General features: G+C 37.4%; 1 protein-coding gene across 3 annotated transcripts in view; it reads right to left on the reverse strand.

Annotated features, from left to right (window-relative positions):
• Positions 1 to 24,440, reverse strand: part of LOC150085010 (leucine-rich PPR motif-containing protein, mitochondrial-like) — a 380,604-nt gene that overhangs the window by 175,069 nt on the left and 181,095 nt on the right. For all 3 annotated transcript variants that reach the window (XM_090376735.1, XM_090376734.1, XM_090376736.1), the window contains exons 17-20: positions 20,303 to 20,391; positions 19,871 to 19,948; positions 19,600 to 19,662; positions 7,642 to 7,689 (exon numbers count right to left, since the gene is read on the reverse strand). In XM_090376735.1, coding sequence (XP_090232861.1) covers positions 7,642 to 7,689; positions 19,600 to 19,662; positions 19,871 to 19,948; positions 20,303 to 20,391 — 278 coding nt within the window. The remainder of the gene's footprint in view (positions 1 to 7,641; positions 7,690 to 19,599; positions 19,663 to 19,870; positions 19,949 to 20,302; positions 20,392 to 24,440) is intronic.

A 24,440-nucleotide genomic window follows, 5' to 3' on the forward strand; every position in this document is an offset into this window, starting at 1 on the left:
TTTTCTGTAGCAAGAAGTCTATAGTGATGGATGAATTCATGGAGATCATCGATGTTATTGCGAAAACTTCTACTAAGTTCCACTGGATAATGTGTTCTATTATTTGGTTTTGAAAGAGGAAGGTGAATCTGTCTGTTTTTTACAAGTGGGTTGTTTATAATGTTCAGGTTTTGATTTCTCTTTTCTGGAAAAGGTGGGGCATTGCTTAGTGCAATTGAGAGATTGATAGAGGCAACAGATGAATTTAACAGATTACGGCAGAGAGATTTTAAGCCAGCGAAGATCGAAAGAGGAGATTCCAAATTACGAAGTTTGTAATAGGGAATATCAGAGCATAAATACCACTCTTGAAGCAAAGGGATCATAGCAAATAATTAGGGAAACTGAGATATACAGCAGTTGAATGAACCAATAATTGGATTTCCCAGAAAGAGTAAGTGGAACTTGGTAGACTGATATCTTAATGGATATCATTAAGACCACATATTTGTGAAATGAACAAGGAAGTGTTTGAGAGGTTTAGATCTTTTGACAGATGTTTGTTCTGTTAGTTTGACTATTCATGACAATGTTATACAATCTTGTGCAAATTACTGTGAACACATATCTTTTAGAAAAAAAAATATCATTTCATTTCATAATTCAAGTTTAATAATTATCCACTTTTAATAATTAATATATGACCCCATTTGGCCTTTGTATCCATCTATACTTGTTTTGGCATGAAATCAATCAGTTTTATCCAGTTTCATTTATTTTTGGATGGAAACACACCTTTATCATAGCACAAATCATCTTTCATTGTAGGGTCCATTTTTTGAGCTGTCCTTAAAGACAGCTAATAGATTTTCAATGGGATTAAGATTAGAGGAGGACCAAAGTCATTCTGACAACACTTTCACTGGTAAAATTGTAACGTATTTGTCACTATGCATCATCATCTCATCTATAGATACAAGTGATTCCGTACCCCACAATACAAAAAACAACCTCAATTTTTTTTTTTTTAATATTAGCATTAGTAGAGGCATTTGATGCAAGAAAGCAAGCTTATGCAGCATCAGCCAAAAAAAAAAAAAAAAAAAAAACCCACTTCCACTTCACCCCTCTGTTCGTTCAAAATACCTGTCCAGCTGAGCCTTAAACTTATTTAGGCTATCAACCTCCACCACAAGGGATGGAAGTCTGTTCCACCAACCAACCACCCACTGGCTAAAGGCAAATTTCCACACATCTATCCTACATCTGTCTTTCCTCAATTTCAATTTATGCCCTCTTAGGTGATTTTTCTGAGCAAGAGGAAGAATCCCATCAGCATTGAGCATGCTTAAACCATTCAAGGCTTTATACACCTCTATCAGATCACCTCGCTGGTGCCTAGTCTCCAGACACTGTAATTTACAAAACTTAAGCCTTTCTTCATAAGAGCACCCCTTTGTTCCATTCACTGATCTTGTTGCCCTTCTCTGTATTCGTTCCAGCAGCTCTACATCCTTCTTGAAATGAGGCCTCCAGACCTGCATACAGTACTCTAGGTGTGGCCTGACCATTGCCTTATACAATGGAATAATCACCTCCTTATCCCTGCTGGAAAAATTCCTGTATATCATTGACAATACTCCATGAGCTGCTCTTGCAGCCCGTCTGCACTGCTCAGAGAACTTCATATCTGCCTGCACAACCACCCCCAAGTCCCTTTCATTCTCTACCACTGTCAGTGTAGTACCACAGAGTTGATACGTTGCTCTGGGGTTGCTGTTTCCCATGTGTAGTACTTTACATTTGTCAATGTTAAACTTCATTTGCCACCTCTCAGCCCATCTGCTCAACCTTTCCAGATCCTGTTGCAGCAGCATAGTGTCAGTAGTGTCCTTGACAACCCTGCCAACCTTTGTATCGTCTGCAAACTTGGACATTAAGCCCGATATATCATCATCAATATCATTTATAAATACAGAAAACAATAATGGACCCAACACTGAGCCCTGAGGGACTCCACTAATAACATCAGTCCACGATGAGCAGTGTCCATTGATTACCACTCTCTGTCTTCTCCCCCTCAACTACCCCTTTATCCATAGCAGCAATTTGCCTCCAATGCCACACTGCTCCAATTTGTGCAGCAGTCTTCCATGTGCAACAGTATCAAAAGCCTTTCTAAGATCCAAGTATATAATATCAAAGTTATTCCCTGCATCCAGTTCTTTTGTGACTGCATCATAGTATCCAATCAAGTTGGTCAGGCAAGACTTCCCCTTAACAAAACCATGTTGTGTCTGAGCTATAACTGAAGTCTTGTCTAAATGATCCTGCAGTGCTTCTTTAACAAAGTGCCTCCATTAATTTTCCTGGAACAGAAGTTAAGCTCACAGGTCTATAATTACTTGTGTCAGCCTTTGATCTTCCTTTGTGAATTGGGGTCACATTTGCACATTTCCAGTCTATGGGTACCTCCCCTGAGTCCAAGGAAGCTCTCATAATTATGGCTAAGGGTTTGCTTACTTCCTTTGCTGCCTCCTTTAATATAACTGGATAGATCCCATCCACCCCGGGTGCCTTTCTTGTGTTTATCTTCAACAGTTTCTCCTCCACTTTACTCCCAGTTATTTCAAGATTCTGTAGCTTACTGCTAGAGTTGAATACACCTCTGGCATTCCCCTCGCTGAATAACTCCTCATGTGTGAATGTCGATGCAAAATATTCGTTTAGTTTGTTAGCTACCTGAGCAGGATCATCAACAGTTGACCCATCAATATCAAGTGGACCAATCTGATTCATCCCCTTCCTTCTAGAGTTTACATAAGTAAAGAACTCTTTGCTGTTTTTCTTTGCATCCCTTGCCAAGGATTTCTCGTAATCTGCCTTCGCCTGCCTAACCTCCTTTGTAACTTGGTTGCATATCAACTTGTATCTATCATAGGCTTCTGTGTCATGTGTTAATTTGTAAGTATCCCATGCATTTTTCTTCTCTGCCATATGCCTCATTAGTTCATCTGACATCCATTTTGGCCTAAACCTTGAACAATATTTCTTAGTTGGTATGTAAAGCCTAGTAGCTTCCAAGATAAGTTCTTTTAATGCTTCCCATTTTGAATTTGCTGTTGGTAACATAATCAGTTGGTCCCACTGTATAGAATTTAAATACTGTCTCAGTCCACCGTAGTCGCCTTTACGGAAGCAATAACCCTTCCCTTTACCCCTAATGGTAGTTACCTCTTTGAGTAAATCCCACTTCAGCACACTGTGATCACTGCCACCTAGTGGTTCATTTATCTGCAGATTCTTAATGCATGAAGAATCACTGCTGATAATCAAATCAAGAGTATTACTCCCTCTAGTTGCCTCCCGAACATGCTGATATAGAAAACAATCATTCAATAAATCCACAAAAGCCCTGCTAGTGTGTGAGTAACCAGCTCCCAAATTCCAGTCAATATCTGGGAAATTAAAATCTCCCATTATAAGACTCTCTGATTTACTGGCCCACTCTATTTCCCTGTACAGTTCCTTATTATATTCATCAGAGTCATTAGGCCTATAGCACACTTCTACTCTCAATTTTGATCTCCCAATGTTTATGTCACACCAAACTGGCTCAACACTGCACTGTCCAGTGATGTCGACTGGCTTCACTTCCTTGGTTTTTATGTGTTTCTTAACTAATAGCATAACCCCTCCCCCCTTCCTATCCTGTCTATCCTTTCTGTAGACGTTGTACTCTCCAAATTGCAGTTCTGCATCCCTTATATCTGTGTGACACCACGTCTCTGATATCCCAACAATATCTGCCTTCGATGTTTTGAGCACTACCTCAAATTCATCAAATTTATTTACTAAACTCCTAGCATTGGTTGGTGTACACGCAAGTATACCTGCACCTGTTTCTATTCTTAGCTACCCTAACACAACCCATGTGTTTACTTGTACCGCAATGGCTCCCAGCAGTCTCTGAAATACCATGCATCTTGTTTTTCAGGCTTCTGCTCATTCTAATAGAAGCAGTGCAAGAATCTCTTTCACCTCTGCCAGTGGCTACTGTCAATCTATTGGTCTTTGTCTCCCCCCAAGCTAGCAGTTTTCCGACCCACCTAACACTGCCTCGATAGCATCAGCAAATATTCTTGCACCCTTTCTATTTAAGTGTATCCCATCCCTGTAGAAGCAATCTCTCCTGTTAACAAGTACAGTCCAGGCTGAAAAAAATTCTATCCCTTGAGCCTTGCACAATCTTTCCAGGGCCGAATTGATCGACAAGGCTCTCATCATATACTCCCTCCTAATATGTGCATATATTTCATTCCCTAAACTTCAAAATGACTTTCATCAACAAAGAGAACTTTTTTCCAATGTTATTTAGTCCAGCTTTTATGACTGTTGGCCTATCTCCTTTCATTGTACAGTCTTCATAGCTTAAGTCAAAAGTCACTGTTTTTTTTATTGGCTTACAAGCTCTCTGGCCAACCTCTAAGATGTGTGTTCACAGTTCCACCCAAATCCTTTCTGTAAATTGGAACTGGTTATAAGATGGTCTGTTTTGTTTCTTCTCATTATATAGGCATTAGTTTTGGGTGTTGTTTTTCTTTTTTACATTTACATCATTCTCTTCTTTGAGGTAAAACTGAATATGTCTCATGTTTCAGCTTATTTTGTTAACAGCTCCCAAACTAATTTCAGACATTTTGCTATCTTCCCTCTGAATAAGGAAAGTATATTCATGTAAGGTTCCAATCTTAGACCACTTTACAGGGATCAAATCTTTTTCTGCAAAACATGATAAGTGAACATTTAAAACTAAAGCACTTTTTCAGGATTTTTACTGCAATGATCTTGAAACGTGTAAAAAAAACACATAAATAGCTGTTAATAAGTTGATAAAAGACAATATACCAAAATTCCCATTTCGTTCACATTCATTTTCACAAGACTATGTAAATAGTAATGGTTTGGTTCCCTGGTTAATCTATTTAACCTGTAATGTAACTGAAGTACTCTACATCTGAAATTAAAAATAATAGCAACATTTATCAAAAAACAGAAAAGTAAAGAAAAAATTCATTCATACTTTTCCAATTTGTTTTGAACTTTGAACTCTGGCTTGGCCAGCAACATATTCCAATGATCTGCAACATACTGCCTAAAGGTAAACATCTTGAGATCCAAAACCTACCATCATTCCTAAGATTTTCAATTTGTGCCTCCTGGTAATTGTCTCCCTCCAGTGAGAATATACTTCCTTCATCCATTTTACTGATTCCCTTTAGTCTCGTACAACTCACCCTCCCCCAATGTCTAATTGCCAAGCTTTGCAATCCATACCTTTTCAACTCGTCTTCATTTGGTCATCAAATGGCACTTCTTGGTAATATGGCTGCTCTTCTTTGAACCTTTATAGAATACCTGCCTTGTTTTAAATGTGACCTCCAGAATAGAATAAAATATTCTAAATGCAGTCTCACCATTATCTTATACAGACTCAGAGGAAGTAGTTGAACTGGATAGGTATCCTTTAACAATCTTCACAATTGAAGGCAAGAGAAACTAGTAAAAAGGAGTCAGGTTTGTATAAAAATAAGGGATATAACCATCTACTAGGAAAAAAAATTAAGACTGAAGGAGAATAAAACCTCTGAGGTGGACAGTGTACATCCAGTCATACTAAAAAAAAAAAAGGGGGGGGGGCCTGTGAGTGTGGCAAACAGGGCAGATTTAGTCCAATTGTAGACAAGATAAGAATCTATAGTTAATGTACAAATCACCACAATAAGAATAGAATATTAAAGGAATAATAAAGTAGTTGAGAAGAAAGTCTTACCTAAAAAATCTGATTAACTATCATGACAACAAAAAATATTTCTCAACTAAATGTCTGTGAGTATGAAAAAGTTGTTTATGCATAGGTAATACACTTCCATCATTTCTACTACCCAGGTAGTAATTAAGCAATGCATGAATACTACCCAGGTAGTATTCATGCATCGCTTAATTATATCTCATATTGTGAATACCTTAACAACGAAGGTATTCAACAATATGAGAGGTATTCACAAATTGCCGAGGTATTACGCTGCTTTGAAAGAGTAACACTCACCATTGGAGAAGACTAATGTTACTTATTCTCAGTGGATACCACCACCCAGACAGCAGCGTTTCGAAGCTTGTTGGCTTACTCGTTGGTGGGTGAGCATGTAAACCATGCACAGCATCAACCATCTCTCATATTGTGGAGTTATACTTCTTAACTGGGTTGTCACTATTGCAACAACAGGGTACCTGCTTACCCACCGATGAGTAAGCCAACAAGCTTTGAAATGGTGCCATCTGGGCGGTGGTATCCACCAAGAATAAGTAACATTAGTCTTCTCCACTGGTAAAGCGTTACTTATTCAAAGCAGTGCAATACCTCGGCAACTCATTGTGAAGATATTCACAATATGAGATATAATTAAACGATACATGCACACTACCTAGGTAGTAGAAATGATGGAAGTGCATTACTCATGAATAAACAACTTTTTCACATCATGACATGGTCATAAAAGTAAGATACAAAAAAAACTTTGACATTATATACCTCCTTGACTTTACTAAGGCTTTTCATGTGTCCCCACCCACTCTACAAGAGATTATATAAATTGCATTGGTATATCTAATGTAACACAATTTTATGTGACATATATCTTGTAAAAATATAGAAAATAAGGCTTAATGCTACTAAATATAAGGTTATGCACTTTAAGAACAGAAACTCAGGACTACTTTATAGTCTAGATAGCAAGAAATTAAAGGCAATACAAGACAACAAAAAAATAATAAAAACACAACTTAGGGGGATCACAATACATGAAGCTTATCACACAGCACAAACAGGTGGACAAGAAGCACATGCCATAAAATCAACAATTCATCAGCCCTTTGCAAACAAGGGAGAGGGATCAAGAGATGATTAGACCACACTTGAAATATTTTGTGTGCAGTCCCTTTTCTTTTTATAGGGGCCAGACCTGTATGGGACTGGGGGCTGCCCCTAAAAAAAGACAAAGAACACTTCTAGAAAGTTCAGAGGAGCAACCATGCTGGTGAGGAGCATCAAAAGTAGTCCTTATGTGGAAAGGATTAGGTGTGGACAGCAAAAGCTTGGCAACTAGACACCTTAGAGATGGGTAAAATAAACTGGGGGAGATCAGAACCAGGGGTACAAATATAAAATCTTAAGGAATTAGAGAATGCTGGATCTCATGTAATTTATCTTTTGGCAGAGTACTGAAGACCCATAGAACAAATCACTCCCAACATGACTAAGGTGGAGAGTTTGATCACCTTTTGACAATTGAAAAAGCAAGAGTGATTAGTAAAGTTGTTTATTTATATTTTTATTTTATTATTGTTATTTTTTTTGGCAGGTGTTGAAAAGGTCTGCTCCCTTGCAATGTTTTGCCATTGTAATATGGACAATGCTTATTTTGGAGAACCTTTCATCTAAATATTGTGAACGATGTGCATTTTTATGTTTCTGTAATAATTAAGTTGGTAATAAACTAGTGAAAAAATATATCCAGTTTCAGCAAATATTTTATATTTGCAATTTCATATAAAAGGGGAGTCAAATATGAGAACCTGAACAAAACAAAAGTAACCACTTACCTTTAATTCTATCAGATGATGTTCTAGTTCTTCAGTACTCATTTCATTCTGTATTGAAAAAAAAATTAATATGCAATATATTAATAATGCAGGGTATTAAAAAACAATGAAGTTAAAAGAATAATTAGGTCTGTGCTTGTTTTGTCAATGGTAGCACATTTTAGCTTTGAGCAAATAAAGTGTGCTACCAAGCCACATTGTCTATCTTTCCGTGGCTAATGAACAATCGCACAAACTACTGGATTAATATGTTTAATTTGAAATGAACAGATGTAAAGAACAAGCATTTAGCCTAGCACAAAAATGAAATATATTTTAATCTTTAATTTATAATACTCCATATTTGTCGTCAACCTATAATAAACCTAAAACCTAAGAAAGAAATAACTGATAATATAAAAAATTCTGTAAATTCAAAGATTAAGATGAATTCTGTGGCAGCCACCTAAACTTATTTAATATCATAGCATTCTGCAAAAAGTGTGAGAATGTTTAATTTACCTCGTTATCTTGTTTATATATGCTACATCATAATCATTCACTTTATTCCAGGTTCTCAGTGAATTCTTCTTTTGAATTAGTTAAATACACAGAGACATAACAAACTTGCATAAAAAGTGAATCCAATACTCAGACAAAGAAAAAACAAATACAACAAATACCTGATCTTTTGAGAGGGGTGAAGGAAACCTTGGGGAATAAGACTGGGCTTTTAATTGATCTTCCTACTGCAAAAGTATGTATTTAACAGTTGTCTAGTTTGCTCTTAGGAGGAGATTAATATTAATCATACCTGACCCAATGAATTGAATGCTGACAAAAAAAAAAAGTTAAAAATCTAGAAGGATTTTGCACTCTGTTTGTTTCACAAAGGCAATTAACTTCTTCCTCCACTTTAGAGAACCAAAATTACAGATAGTAAACAAAGAATGCATTATGGCTATGGTTTATACAAAAAAGCCAACACAATTGTAATCAATGGATCCAGAAAAGTATCATGAAGGAAAAGGCTGTGATCATACGTTAAAAAAACTGATATGGCACAGAAGGTTTTACAGCAAGGTTTTGCAGATAACTTAGATGTTAGAGAAAATGTGATGGTATTTTTGTGTGAGTATTTGAGGGAATAGATTATCCACCGTTCAGCACACTGCTTAAAAATTTACAGATTTAAGGTCATTTATCAACAGAGAAAAACACAGGAGAATAACTCTATAATATGGATGAAACAGGTCTAATTATAAGATGCTATCTAAAAAAAACCAAAAAGAGTAGAATGTGTAGCAGCAAGATACAAAAAATCCAAAGAGAAAATTATGGTAGCCAGCTGCAGCGATGCAATGTAACTCAAACTGCAGCTTTTTATTGTTAGTACAGGTAGCCCTCAATTTATGTCAGGGTTAGGTTCCTGGGGGGACAAGTGCAAATTGAATCGCCACAAATAGAACCCTTTATATCATGGAGACAATGGGAAATCACAGGGTTAGGTTCCAGGCACAAAAATTTTAATTATGGTGCTTGGGACCTAACCTGTGATTTTATAATAAAATTTTAAAAATTTTAATAAAAAAAAAATGTTTTTTTGGTTCAAATCATCAACCAAATCTGTCAGCAATTGTCCATTTTTAATAAAAGCTTACTTCTGCTGTAACTTGAGTAGCACTTACTCTGGTAGCACTTTATCTCAATTGTTTTATTTTATCAGCATTCTTCATAATTGCAGTAATAGTTGGTGGAGGCATATTCATAGCCCTACACATATTAAGGCGGCTTTCATCAGCTTCCATCCTCCAAATAACTCCATCTCATATTCCAATGTGATAGATCAATGTGCCTTTTTCGCACTTTCATTTGCACTAGGATTCATTGAACTTCTTTTATCAGACATGCTGTCTCTTTATTCTATTAAATTAAAAACTTGATAACACAATTGGCAAAAATGCACAGGGCTATCACTATTATTAATTAATATTTAATTTATTAATAGCACAATTAATAAAAAATGTTAGCACAAAAAATTTCCAACACGAGTAAATGGCTTAAACAACAACCAACTGAATGGACCTTTACCACATGCATCCACAAGTGGCTACTTTCAGGGCGGGAAGCTTTTTCGCTTCTGATTGGCTATGATACAGGGACAGAAATCATAGGGTACCGACCCAGTAATGGGTAGGCCCACCTTCTGCTCGGATAAGGGCAGTCACACGGCAAGGCATTGAACCCACTAGTTAAAGAAAGCATTCCACAGGTATTTCCATTCATGCCTGCTGAACTGCTGTCAATAATTCCATTATGGAGAATCCAAAGACTGAATGAACCTTTCCAAAGAATCCCAAAGATGCTCCACAGGGTTCATGTCCGGTGAATAGGGAGACCATTCCATGGTGGTAAAATCTGCAGAATGCTCTTCGGATGATATTCTAGTCACCTTGACTTGGTGGGGAGGCACACTGCCCTGTGGGTGCATGATAACCACGAAGGGATGGACACATAACCTGTACTGTTCAGAGATGCATCTAGATGTGCCAGAGGACCCAACGTGTTCCAGTTGAACACACCCCAGACCATTACCGACCATCCACCTGCCCAAACAGTTCCTTGTGGAAATGATGGGGACATAGCTTTGGGCGGTTTCTGCCAAACAAGCACCCTCCCATCCGCTTGAAATATCTGGAAACGACTCATTAGACCAGTTGCAAATTGCAGCTTCTGGAGACTAGACACCTGTGAGGTGATCAAATTGAGGTGTATAAGGCCTTGAATGGATTGAGCAAGCTCAATATAGTATGTGAATGGGATTCTTCCTCTTGAAGAATCTCAGTTGCCCAAATTATTCGTTGTATGATTCCTTTCGCCTCAAAGGTGGAACTTGTGAATAGATCAGGTTACTCACTTGAGGGGGCATAAATTCAAATTGAGAAAAGACAATTGTAGAATAAATGTGCAGAAACTGGCCTATAGCCAGCGTTGGAAGAAACTTTGGTCCTTGATGTTGTCGATGACATTCTCTCAGATATGCCAGACAAGCTGTACTTGCTACCTGGGAGTCTAAAACCCTGATGGAATTGATATTCGGGTGACACTCAAGTCAATTGAATCCAATTTTGGCAAAAGTCCAGACAGTCTGTGACAGCCAAATCCTTTGCTTGTACCTTCACAACAGTAGGACTGTTAGTAATCCTCAGTATAATCCTTATGAGCAGAGGTCAAGGTGTGGTACCCACACCACATGGAGGAATGCCGCCCCTCTCTGTTACCAGGCAATACTAGGTGGTACATGACTCTCATCAACTGGTGCATTGCAACCACTTTGCTTATTGGAGGCTTGAAGTGGTGAAACCCATGTTTAGACTCCAGAGCTAAGTTCCAGTCAACCCTTCCCCATCTCTTCCATCACGCAGTATGACTGATGTCTTTTGAGGTTATAAAGAACACCATGGCGAGATCCAAACTTCCTTACAGTTCGAGGGTACAGCTCTAAAATGGTGTTCACAGGCCAGCAGCTAGTTATTACACTGGACTGAACCGATTGGTAATTCTCTAGGGGGCTTCCGGATCAGCTAGTGTATAATCTTGCCACCTCTACTCTGCCAGATAGTGACTGGAGGGACTCAGAGTAGTGTATATGCAGTGAGCATTGTTGAGGCCACATTACGTCAAGGATCTCTATATATTCTTACCATGTGCTTGCCATATTCAAGAATAGCATTACAGTAAACCCCCCGCTATTCGCGGGGGTTACTTTCCTGAGAAATGCCGCGAATACTGAGTTATGGCTCCCGTAGTAATAAAGGGGTTCCGTTCCAAAGTATGAAATATATAAGAAAAACTAGTCTAAAATTTTGTCTATGTATGTATGTATGTATGTATTATATGTGCCTTCATAATATGACTAGGTACATAGTGAGATGCAAGCATATGGCATCGAAATGAAAATAAGAAACAATTTAATATTAAATGTAATATTTATTAGAAATTTCAAACAAATCTTTCAAACCAGCGTCTTTGCTAGCTAAGAAACTTATCCCGCCAGTGTTATCACCAGTTTCGCTAAAGTGTTGATAAAGGAGTTTTGCCTTTTCACAAATGATGAGTGAACTTAACGGAATTTTATTTTGAGTTCGGTCTTCTATCCACAGATTTAAAGCCTTTTCCATTTTTTCTAATTTAACATCACGAGTTACAGAGCAAATTTTTGAAGCAATTAGCGCGTTTTCACGGACACTACGGCGGATTTTTTCTTCCGATTTTTTGATTGATCGTACCGTTGACTCATTGATTTTATAATGTTTTGCCACTGGGGAGACACTTTTACCGTTAGAAATTTTGTCAAATAACTCAATTTTATTCGCTAATGTCACCACCTTCTTTGATATGTTCACATTTCTCTTGTTATTCGTAGCCATATTTTTGTACGGGTTAGAAAGAACTTGTCCACAATAAAGTCACTTTCGTCCATTAACACACTCGAAAAAGTCTGTTTTACACTGCAAAACGATAGATTTATCACTTTTGTAAGCATATCAATTTATAAATTGATAAATTTATTCAATTTATAAGCATATAAATTAAAAGCAAACGACGAAAACTTCCATTACAAGCGCATAATACATACTGAACAAGGATTAGCAAAAAACATCCACGCTCGCAATTTTGTCACCCCTCTCCCCCCACCCACTGAGAGCTGTTTTGACCGGGAAAGATAATTTTAGCCACGTCCATGCTTTTTTATGGCAGAAAATGTTCACGGCGCCTTAAAATTCACATTTTTTTAGGTTTCATTTTATATTAAATCAGCGACCGCGAATACAGATACCGCGAATAGCGGGGGTTTACTGTACTTCATACAGCACTCCCACCCCCCACTTTTTCTTACCATTGAATACACCACAAACTGTCAAACTAATAGAGCACGATCATGTGCAAAAAAATCTAAACCTCCCAAACACTTCCTAGTTCATTTCACAAATATACGTGTTCTCGGTTCTAATCTCAACAATGTCCATTTCCACTTACAGTATGCCAAATCCCATGTACTTTTTCTGACAGACTCTCAGTTATTGGTTGATTCAACCACTGCTCATCTCAGTTGCCCAAATTATTCGCTGTATGATTCCTTTCGCCTGAAAGGTGGAAATTGTGAATATGTCGGTTCTGATATTCCCTATCAGGGACTTTGTAATTTGGCGTCTCCTCTTTTCGATCTTCACTTGCTTAAAATCTCTCTACCTCATTCTGTCAAATTCAGCTGTTGTCTCTACTGCTCTCCCAACTCCACTAATCACTTGGAGCTGTATGACTTCCTCTCTTTGCAACTTGGCTTTCTCCAGTCCAACTTTCCTAACAATGAGGTAATTTTCCTTGGTGATTTTAATGTTCAAAACTCCAGCTGGCTTCCATTCTCTAGTCACACAGACCCAGCTGGTCGAGATGCTGAGGCATTTGCAATTACTAATCACCTCATGCAGATTGTTCATTTACCTACTAGAATACCGGACTATCATAACCATACAGTCAACATGCTTGATCTTTTTTCCCAAACAAACCTAAGTACAGAGTCAAAATGAGTGACCTTTTAGGCACCTCAGATCACAACAACTTGGTGATTGTCTCTTCTCCAATGGAGCTTTTATCTCATGGCTATTCCCAACCTCGCGTTGTTTGGCATTATAAGAATGCAAAATGGGATGACCTGCAAGATTTCTTTTTTTTTCTTTACCTTGGTCAGATTACTGTTTCAAAACTTCGATGTCAGCATTTCCTCAGATCGTGTCAGTGAAATTATTCTTGGAGGAATGGAATCCTTTATTTCACACTCCACTTTAAAATCTCATTCTTTATCTAAACCATGGTTTTCCAATAAATGTGCTAAGGCTGTTCAAGAGAAGGATGTTGCATATCCTAATTGGTTTGTTTCCAATTCTTCAGTTTCATTTTCTACCTACACTAAAGCTCACAAAAATTGTAAAGCAGTGATTAATCAGTCCAAACTAGAGTTTGAACAGGCTAAGAGTAGAAAACTTGCTTCTTGCCCTAATGGTAGCCAAGCATTCTGTTCTCTTGCCAGAGCTATCGCCCCCAACTTTTGCCTGTCTCTGTTCCCACCACTGTCAAAACCAGGTGGTTCTATTGTCACTTCAGCCAAGGATAAAGGTGATCTTCTAGCATCCCATTTTGCTTATAACTCATACATTAATGATCTGGGTAAAACACTTCCCACCATTCCCAAACGCTCCATTCAATGTTTCCTGTGGTCTTCCATCAAAAGGATGTCAGAAGGATTTTGACGAATCTTGATGCTAAGAAAGCTCCAGGTCCTGATGGCATTTCTCCACTTGTTCTCAAAAGCTCTGCTCTTGAACTTACTCCTGTTCTTTGTGCCTGTTTTCACTTTCTTATTCCAAAGGTATTTTTCCTTCTGCTTGGAAATTTGGTCATATCCAGCTAGTTCCTAAAATGGGTGACAAATCCCTCCTATCCAATTATCATACCATTGCAATTACTTCTACTCTTTCTAAAGTAATGGAGAAATCAATTAACTGCCAACTCTTAAACTACCTAGAAACCTTCCATCTGATCAACGATTGCCAGTATAGATTCCATCAGTGTCGATCCACTGGTGATATTCTGGCTTATGTTACCCATTTATGGACTAATTCGATGGAAAGGTTCGGTGAAACATAAGCAGTTGCTCTTAACATCTCAAAGGCTTTTGATCACGTTTCGCATAAAAGCATAAGTCTTCTAAACAAGCTTTCATCTTATGGTTTGCCAACTGTTTTTTGTAATTGGTTATCCAGTTTTCTCTCTGATTGCTCACTGACGGTGATGGTAGGTGGCTGTCTTCTAACTTCTCCACTAATGCTGGTGTCCCCCAAGGTTCAGTTCTTTCCCCCACTTGTATATTAATGACCTTCTTCCATTGACGAGAAATCCTATCCATAGTTTTGCTGATGACAGCACATTGCATTCCACTTCCCATTTTGAGAAACCTTGCCCTGCTCAATCAACTTCAACTTCTTGAATATCCGCTACCAATTCCTTAAATGCCGATCTCCAGGTAATTCTCCAGTGGAGCAAAGACATCTTAGTTGATTTCAATCCCCCTAAAACTGTCCTGTCTTATATCTCGCAAAAAGGATTCTCTGCTCCTAAGCTTATCTTTGGTGACGCTCCGATTTCTAGGCAAAATGATATATCTCTTTTGGGGATTACCCTGACTTCTAATCTCTCTCTTGGCATAAGAATATTACTAATATTGCTTCCTCTGCATCTAAAAAACTTGGTTTTCTCTTTCGCTCTCCGTGCTACTTTTCTTCCAGTTCACTCCGTACAAATCGCAAATCCGGCCAACCGTGGAATATTGTTCCCACATCTGAGGCGGTGCCCCCAAAACCTCTCTCAGCCTTATAGATTCCACTCAGAAGAGGAATAGAAGTTAAGTTAATTAATGACTCATATCTAACAGAGTCTCTCCACTCTGTCTCATAGATGTACGGTTTCTGCTGCATGCCTTTTGTACAGATACTTCCATGGGCACTATTCCTCTGAATTAGCTTCGATAATTTCCACACTCTCTTTCAAAACAGTTCGAACACGTAATTGATATTACGTGTTCGAACGTAATATCAATTACGTTGCACTACCATATAGCAGCCAACATCCATATACTGTCCAACTTTAAACTCACTGAACCAACTTTTCATCTTCCTTGTTTATTCATCCAATTGCCGTTTTCTGGAACAACCTTCCTTCATATGTATTTCCTGAAAATTACAGTCTACAGATGTTTAAATCTAATGTCAACAAATATCTTCTTTCATCTTCTCAACCTCCAACCCAAGCACAATACTAAGCACTATAGGTTCTAATACCTCTCGTGTTTGGGGTTTTCGTAAAAAAAGGGAAAAAAAAATTCCATCTGTTGTAGTGGAGGTCAGCAACTTAAATAAGTTCATGGCAGAACTAGACAAACACTTGGAGTGAATGGATGGGTGAAATCGGAAGGGTTGTTTTATTTATTTTTTTTCGCTGATGCTATTATAAGCTTGCTTTCTTGTATCATATGCCCTACTAATGCTAATGCTAAAACAACAAAAGAAAAAAAAAAGTAATTGAAATTAACACAATTGTTTTATTTTAACTTTTATTTTTTTCACAGTTAATCATTATTTTAACTTTAAACTTTAAATTAATAAGTTATTCATCAAAAAAAGTTACATAAGTGAGCAACAAAGTACAGCAAAGTGTCTGTGTAATGATGTTTACTGTTCATTACTTGTCAATGAATATCATCATAAAAATGGATAATTCCTTCTTTGAGCATTGATTAGTGCTTTTTCTTAATGGACACATGTAGACATTGTATTGTTTCCCCATTGATGGAAATTCTCAGGTTTCTTAAATGTCTACAAATAGCAGTCATTGGTGGGGAAAAATTCACCATTCCTACTCTGACATTTAAGTGCCAATAAGGATCCCCAAAGGAACACATCTGTTGGTATATGAGACTAGTTGGTATTCTAGCCATGTAAATATATCCACTTCTGAACACCACAAAGCTGCTTACACCATGCCACTGATTTTTAGGAAACCCATGAAACTCCACTGCACTCAAACTGCATGTCACAGCATACTAATTCCAGTAATTTGGGGCATTAAGTTATGATCACCAATAGGTCCCACATCAATCATCTACTCTCAATGACATCATGTAACTGAATGACACCATACTCTACCTTGACATGGATGTTATTTTTTAAACACTGCACTCTGCAGATTTCCATAAACTTTAGTTTATGGAAAGGTTCCTGGTTGTAATAGTGATACATTGTACAACACAATATATATATCAGAAAAAGCATTTTTTATGTTATCCAGAAAAGGCTAAATTACATGGCAGGATTACTTGTAATCATGTAAATTTTCTTGCAAAAATAATAATAATACAATACAATACAAATTGATACAATGTAATATTCCCCTTCACAGCCAAAGGCCAGGGTTTAACAGTGATAATACAATATATAAGAGAAATAACATGATAAATTAAACATAAGTAAAAACATATATGGACACATAAAAGGAAATGCAGCTCAAAACTCAGTATAATACAGTTATGTACACCACAATGTACACAGGAGATATAGGTGGAAAACTGAAAAGTTAGTAAGCCATCTCCATATCATATGGTATTGTCGGCTTGTGGAATTAAGACGAGCTTTGAGGAGAAGATCATGGACAGGGAAATACAACTCAAGGATGCGGTATCTGTATTTCCTGTCACAAGCAAACTTATTAAAGTCAGCATCCAAATGCTGGGCACATGACAGTAGCTGAAACGACAAAAACCTATCGGATAGGTGGAGACAGCTGAGATGTGGGCACAGAGTTGGAGTCACTCCGAGGAAAGGCTGAGGGGCTTGCCAAGAGCACAAATCCCACAATTATGGTGCCAAAATCTTGCCAACGATAATTTTCAGTCGTGGTAAGGCATTTCACCCTAATCAGCGTGGGGAGTCTGTGAATTTGTATTAAACTGGCTATTTCAGTTGTCCTTAACTATGGAGGAATTTTTTTTTTTTTTTTTTTTTGATTTGATAGTTGTTGGCGCATCGGCTTCTGTGGCCATATTGCACCTCCCAAGGTTTTTGCAGTACTTTGATCCAAGCCCGAGGCGGGAATCGAACCCGCGACCTTTGGGTTGCTGGGCAGGTACTTTACCCACTCGGCTAGCCCGGTCGGCTCTATGGAGGAAGTTTTTTTTTGTTTTTGGCCCATTTTAAGAGCCAAAACTCGGCAGAAAAAAGTGGCCCAATTGTGCTAGGGGCAGCTGATGACCATATCTCTGCAGTATATAAAAGCAGAGAGTATACTGGGGTTTTATATATTTTCTGGTATTTGTGACTTCCATAAACTCATTAATAAAATATAAATGCTGTTTGGCAGTCCATCGAAGCTCAGCTTCCTGGGTGAGCAGCTTGCCCATGTGGGTACTGAAGCAGAACACAGGATCAAAAATAACCCCAAGATCAGTATGCTTATTGACAATGGGGAATAGGAGAATATCATAAATTCAGACTTTTCTGGGTTTATTTTTAATCCAAACTGGTTGAGATAGTTTGCAAATTGCAGGAATGTATTATTAATTGATGCTGTTTATCACAAGATTATCATGTGGAAAAATCGGTATGAGGAGTTTCATATCATCTGCATAACAAAGTATCATGCCTGGACTAAACAAGTGGGGAGAAAAGCACAAGAAACAAGAGCCCAGATAAGACATGGCCTGTGGCACGCCTGACAAGATACATCTCTCGTATATTTGCCCATGTACAGCAAGCCGAATTATTCTATTTTGAAGGAATGACATTAGGAACTGTAGTGTCTCCCTTGATCTGATATTCCAGTAATTTGAGGCATTGTAAGTTATGACCACCGATAGGTCCCACAACAATCACATCATGTGACTGAATGACAACGTACTCTACATAGACATGGATGTTATTTCTTAAACATATGCAAAAAGCCTTACTAAAGTATGTACTAGCCCTGATGTTATATCAGCGCTATCCAAACTTTTTTGATGCCAACACACTATGTACTCAACAAAAATACTTCAACACCTCACCCCTTTTTGATCCTTATTTTTAAGTTGATGGCAAATGCAATAGTATATAACTTCATTGGTTTCAAGTTAAAAACACACACACCAGAGTGGGGATGTTGTTTGTTTGTTATGTTTTTTAGGAGCATTAGCAACCAAGGCCATATTGCTCTGTGATATGCGGTGGTCATTCCCTGACCTTTCCGCATCCTCTGTATTTGGTGATGACGGGCTCGAACCCCAGTCTAATCAAGAAGCGTGTGCTACACACTGCTGCTCCTTCCCACCTGGCTACGGAGGCACCTCCAGAGTGGGGGGGGAGAGAGAGAGAGATGCGCAGTACTAAGCACAAAGCTAGACCAAGGCCATCTGAAATTGACTATGTCAGTTATTAGCTTTTGAAAAGAAGGAACACATCAAGAGCTCACCAGCTGCTGAATATGAAGCATGCAAAAATAATAATAAATGTCATTTTTAATGTATTACTCAATAACTGTATCCTGATCAATTATATTGATATGTGCAGTGAAAGGAAATCATTCTGATTTCCTTTCACTGCACTTGTGACACCTAGACACCCTTTAAAGGGTGTCACAAGACACCCACTTTGGAAAGCTCTCAATCTAGCATAAATGGATCCATTTGTGCTAGATTAAGAAGAAAATATCAAAGTAGCAATACAAACTGTACAGAACAATTCTTTATTGCACTGTATTGTATATGTCTGCATAATAAATGGAGCAAGTTAGTTCATTTTATTTTCAAAAGGTTAATGTATTCTGCAGTTGCTGAAACTGCTAGAACTAGGGGACATAAATTCAAGTTACGGGGGGGAAATGTTTAGATTGGACTGCAGGAAGTTTTATTTTAGCCAGCGAGTTATAAATTACTGGAATAAGTTGCCTTCATGGGTGGTAGAGGCCGACAGTTTGGGGAAATTCAAAGGTCATCTGGATAGTACTTTCGGGTAAGGGAAGCGCATAGGATGATAGGTTTAATTTCCTTTTTATTTATATTTTATTTATATATATATTTTTTTATTTATTAATTATTATTATTTAGTTATTTATTTTATTTATTTATTTATTTTTTGTATTTATCATTGTTTTGTTCGGATTTTTTTTTTTTTTTTTTTTTTTTTTGGCTGGTGCAGCATAAGCCATAGGCTTTCTTGCCATGCAGCCGTTACTAATACTAATACTAAACTGTGCACATTCTTGTTCATAAGACTGAAAGTTCATAAATAAGAGAAAATTACTGTGTGAATGCACATGCATGCACAGTATATATAAATATTATAAAGAAGCATATTGTGCATCATAGAAAACACACAATTATTTTTTCCTTACAGGATGTGGAAGAGTCTCATCATCTTCAAAAGCAAGCTCCGCAGAAGTCAGCTGTTTCAAAAGCTATATTAAAAAAAAATAAAAATAAAGCAATTACAGAAAGGCTTACCAATTATCATTATTGATGTCTACAGAAATATCAAACTCAAGCTATTTTATAGGGATACTAGTTCACTAATACTAAATACCTTTCAAAAAATGCAAAATACCATTCATTATGTTAAAGTAAATATATCAGTTTAAATAGTACAATACTTTTTTGATAACATACCTTGTTAATAGATTCTGGTATACTTTCTCTAAGTTTATTATGTATTGCTTCATGTGCAGAAGAAGAGATAATCAAATTCTGAAAAAAAAAAAGAAAGAAAAGAAAAAAAAAATATATATATATATATAAGATCAAATACTTGTTTATGAATAAAATTATACACAGTAGCTGGGAAATTCAATACTTAAGAAATCATTAATTATTCCACTTATAACACTGTTATGCAAGAGGTATTTTAAAAGATATATCCATGAATATAACAGAGAAATGACACAATGGCTGTCAATCACACAGTACCACAAGAACTATGGTGCTGTGTGATTGAAATTGTAATGGTTATCACAAAAGCAAGTAAAAATTGTAATGGTTATCATAGCAATTGTTTCATTTGCTCTGGAAAACTTAATGTTAACAATTTTAATCTGCCAATACCTCTTCAACCATCCTTTGTAAGAGCTTTTCAAAACTGGAATTGGAATATGTTTGAGACAGGTACTGCAACAGAAACTGACGTACTGCATCTAAAGAGAAAAAAACAAAGAAAAGATTATTTTTTTGAAAAAATCTTGTGAAAAGTTTTGAACTTTAGAAAGCTAGAACTTCACAGAATCTACTAGATAATCAATAAACTAAATTCAGGGACACTAAAATTAAAATTTAAAGTGAGAAGAGTAATATAAAGTCTTATAAGGAGTTTATATGGCTAGCATACATTAAAAAGATGAATGCAGTCAATCAGACCCTAAAGCAATGCAGTGAGAAAGGCTTCCAAGTTCAAAGATTAATTGGATGAGCTACTCATTTTCTCAAAACGATGCATGAATTCTGTATACATCTTTTTGACCTTAAGTATATAACTTAAAAAAAAGTTGAAGAAAAGGCTTCATGCTACAGGGAGCTATAAAACCTACAGTAGATATTAGCAGCAAAAAACTTAGGTTGATCAATGCTACATATAAACAATATATTTCCAGAACAAAAAATAAATGAAAACCTTTAGCATGACAATCTGTAAGCAAAATATCCGATGCATATTGCATGGTCCCTATCATTTTTTATGAACCAGTCAGCTTTAAAAATTGCATTGTGCATTGTTTTTATAGTACTCTCAAATACAAAATGTCAAAAACTACATCATAGGTAGATTGAGAGTTGAAAGCCAAAAAGAATTTCTGTAAGTTTCAAATTTCAACTAAGAAATATATTCCAAAGAACAAAAGGACAATATATGAAAAGTTACTTCAGTATACTAGTTTGCTAATATAAATATATAGAAAATGCAAGATCTGTTCAAACCATACATATGATTCACATTTCATTAATCATTATATACATTTCATTAATCTATACATATTGCTTTGTAGAGAAAAGGAGGCCCTGGTCCCACTGCATAAAGCAATTATGAGACTGCATTTGGAATACTATGTATGGAGTTCATATCTTAAAAAAATCATATCAGTTCTGGAAAATGTCCAAGGATAGGAAACATGCCTAGTGAAGTTGGCAGAGAATCATCCAGATGAGGAAAGACTAAATATGTAGGCAACAGAGTTTGGTTACTCGACAAGTTAGAGACCAACTGATTGAGGTATATAAAGTCCTGAGAGGGGACAAAAAGACTGAGACACATGAGTGAACAAGAAATTTTCAGTTGTAAAAAAAACTAGGGCCATAAATTTAAATTATGGAACGAGATCACAGACTAGATTATAGGAAGTTTTCTTTTAGCTAGTGAGTTATCAATTACTGGAATTAGTTGAGCATTAGTAGAGGCATATGATGCAAGAAAGCAAGCTTATGCAGCATCAGACAAAAAAAAAAAAAAAAAAAAAAATGCTTCCATTTCACCCCTCCATCTGTTCCGAATACCTGTCCAGCTCAGCCTTAAATTTATTTAGGCTATCAACTTCCACAACAAAAGATGAAAATCTGTTCCACCAACCAACTACCCACTGGCTAAAGGCAAACTTCCACACATCTATCCTACATCTGTCTTTCCTCAATTTGAATTTATGCCCTCTCAGGTGATTATTCTGAGCAAGAGGAAGAATCACATCAGCATTGAGCATGCTCAAACCATTCAAGACTTTATACACCGAAATCAGGCACCTCACAGGTGCCTAGTCTCCAGAAACTAATTTGCAAAACTTAAGCCTTTCTTCATAAGAGCAACCCTTTGTTCCATTGACTAATCTTGTTGACCTTCTATGTACTAATTCCAACAGCTCTACAGCCTTCTTAAAATGAGGATTCCAACTAGTATACAGGTCTGCTGTACTGTATACAGCAGACCTGTATACAGTACTCAAGGAGTGGCCTGACCATTGCCTTATACAAGGGGATAATCACCTCCTTATCCCTACTAGAAAAATTCATGTATATCATTGACAAGACACCATGAGCTACTCTTGCAGACCGTCTGCACTGCTCAGAAAACTTCATATCTGCCTGCACAATTACCCACAGGTCCTTTTTGTTCTCTACCACTGTCAGTGTAGTACCACAGAGTTGATACATTATTCTGCAGTTACTGCTTCCCATATGTAGTACTTTCCATTTGTCAACGTTAAACTTAGTTTGCCACCTCTCAGCCCATCTGCTCAACTTTTCTAGATCCTGTTGCAGCAGTGTACTGTCATTAGTGTCCTTAACAACCCTGCCAACCTTCATATCATCTGCAAACTTGGACATTAAGCTTGATATACCATCATCAATATCATTTATAAATACAGAAAACAACAATGGACCCAACATTGAACCCTGAGGGACTCCACTAATAACATTAGTCCACGATGAGCAGTGTCCATTGATTACCACTCTGTCTTCTCCCACTCAACCATCCCTTCATCCATAGCAGCAATTTGCCTCCAATGCCACACTGCTCCAATTTGTTCAGCAGTCTTCCAGGTGCAACAGTATCAAAAGCCTTTAAGATTCAAATATATGATATCAAAGTTATTCCCTGCATCCAGTTTCTTTTTGACCACATCATAGTACCCAATCAAATTGGTCAAGCAAGACTTTAACTTAACAAAACCATGCTGTGTCTGAGCTATAACTGAAGTCTTGTCTAGATGATCCTCTAGTGCTTCTTTAACCAGTGCCTCCATTAATTTTTCTGAAACAGAAGCTAAACTAACAGGTCTATAATTACTTGTGTCACCCTTTGATCCTCCTTTGTGAATTGGAGTCACATTTGCACATCTCCAGTCCATAGGTACCTTCCCTGAGTCCAAAGAAGCTCTCATAATTATGGCTAAGGATTTGCTTACTTCCTTTGCTGCCTCCTTTAATATAACTAGATAGATCCCATCCACCCCGGGTGCCTTTTTTATGTTCATCTTCAACAATTTCTCCTCCACTTTACTCTCAGTTATTACAAAATCATCTGGCTACTGCCAGAGTTTAACTCACCTGTGGCATTCCCCTCCCTGAATAGCTCATGTGTGAATGTAGATGCAAAATACTCATTTAGTTTGTTAGCTACCTGAGCAGGATCATCAACAGTTGAACCATCAATATCCAGTGGATCAATCTGAGTGATCCCTTTCCTTCTAGAGTTCACATATGTAAAGAACTCTGTTGTTTTGCTTTGCATCCTTTGCCAAAGATTTCTCATAATCTGCCTTTGCCTGTCTAATCTCCTTTGTGACTTGGTTACAGACCAGCTTATATCTATCATAAGCTTCCATATCACCCATTAATTTATATGTATCCCATGCATTTTTCTTCTCTGCCATATGACTCATTAGTTCATCTGACATCCATTTAGGCCTAAACCTTGAACAATATTTCTTAGTTTTGGTATGTAAAGCCTAGTAGCTTCCAAGATAAATTCTTTGAATGCTTCCCATTTTGAATTTGCTGTTGGTAACAGTTGGTCCCACCGTATAGAATTTAAATACTGTCTCAGACCACTGCAGTTGCCTTTACGAAAGCAAAAACCCTTCCCTTTACCCGTGATGGTGGTTACCTCTTTGAGTAAATCCCACTTCATCACACTGTGATCACTGCCACCTAGTGGTTCCTTTATCTGCAGATTCTTAACACACGAAGAATCACTACTGATAATCAGATCAAGTGTATTACTCTTCCTCTAGTTGTCTCCCGAACATGCTGATATAGAAAACAATCATCCAATAAATCCACAAAAGCCTTGCTAGTGTGTGTGTGTGTGTGTGTGTGTGTGTGTGTGTGTGTGTGTGTGTGTGTGTGTGTGTGTGTGTGTGTGTGTGGCCAACCCACAAATCCCAGTCAATATCTGGGAAATTATAAGACTCTCTGATTTACTGGCCCACTCTATTTCCCTGTACAGTTTCTTATTATATTCATCAGAGTCATTAGGCCTATAACACACTCCCACTCAATGGTCAGACCACACCTAGAGTACTGTATACAGGTCTGGAGGCCTCATTTCAAGAAGGATGTAGAGATGCTGGAACGAGTACAGAGAAGGGCAACGAGATTGGTGAATGGAACAAAGGGATGCTCTTACGAAGAAAGGCTTAAGTTTTGCAAATTGCAGTGTCTGGAAACTAGGCACCGGTGAGGTGATCTGATAGAGGTGTAT

Source organism: Mastigoproctus giganteus, chromosome 6 (assembly GCF_048544385.1).
Source record: "Mastigoproctus giganteus isolate SK-2022 chromosome 6, ASM4854438v1, whole genome shotgun sequence".
In the NCBI taxonomy this organism is placed as follows: domain Eukaryota; kingdom Metazoa; phylum Arthropoda; class Arachnida; order Uropygi; family Thelyphonidae; genus Mastigoproctus; species Mastigoproctus giganteus.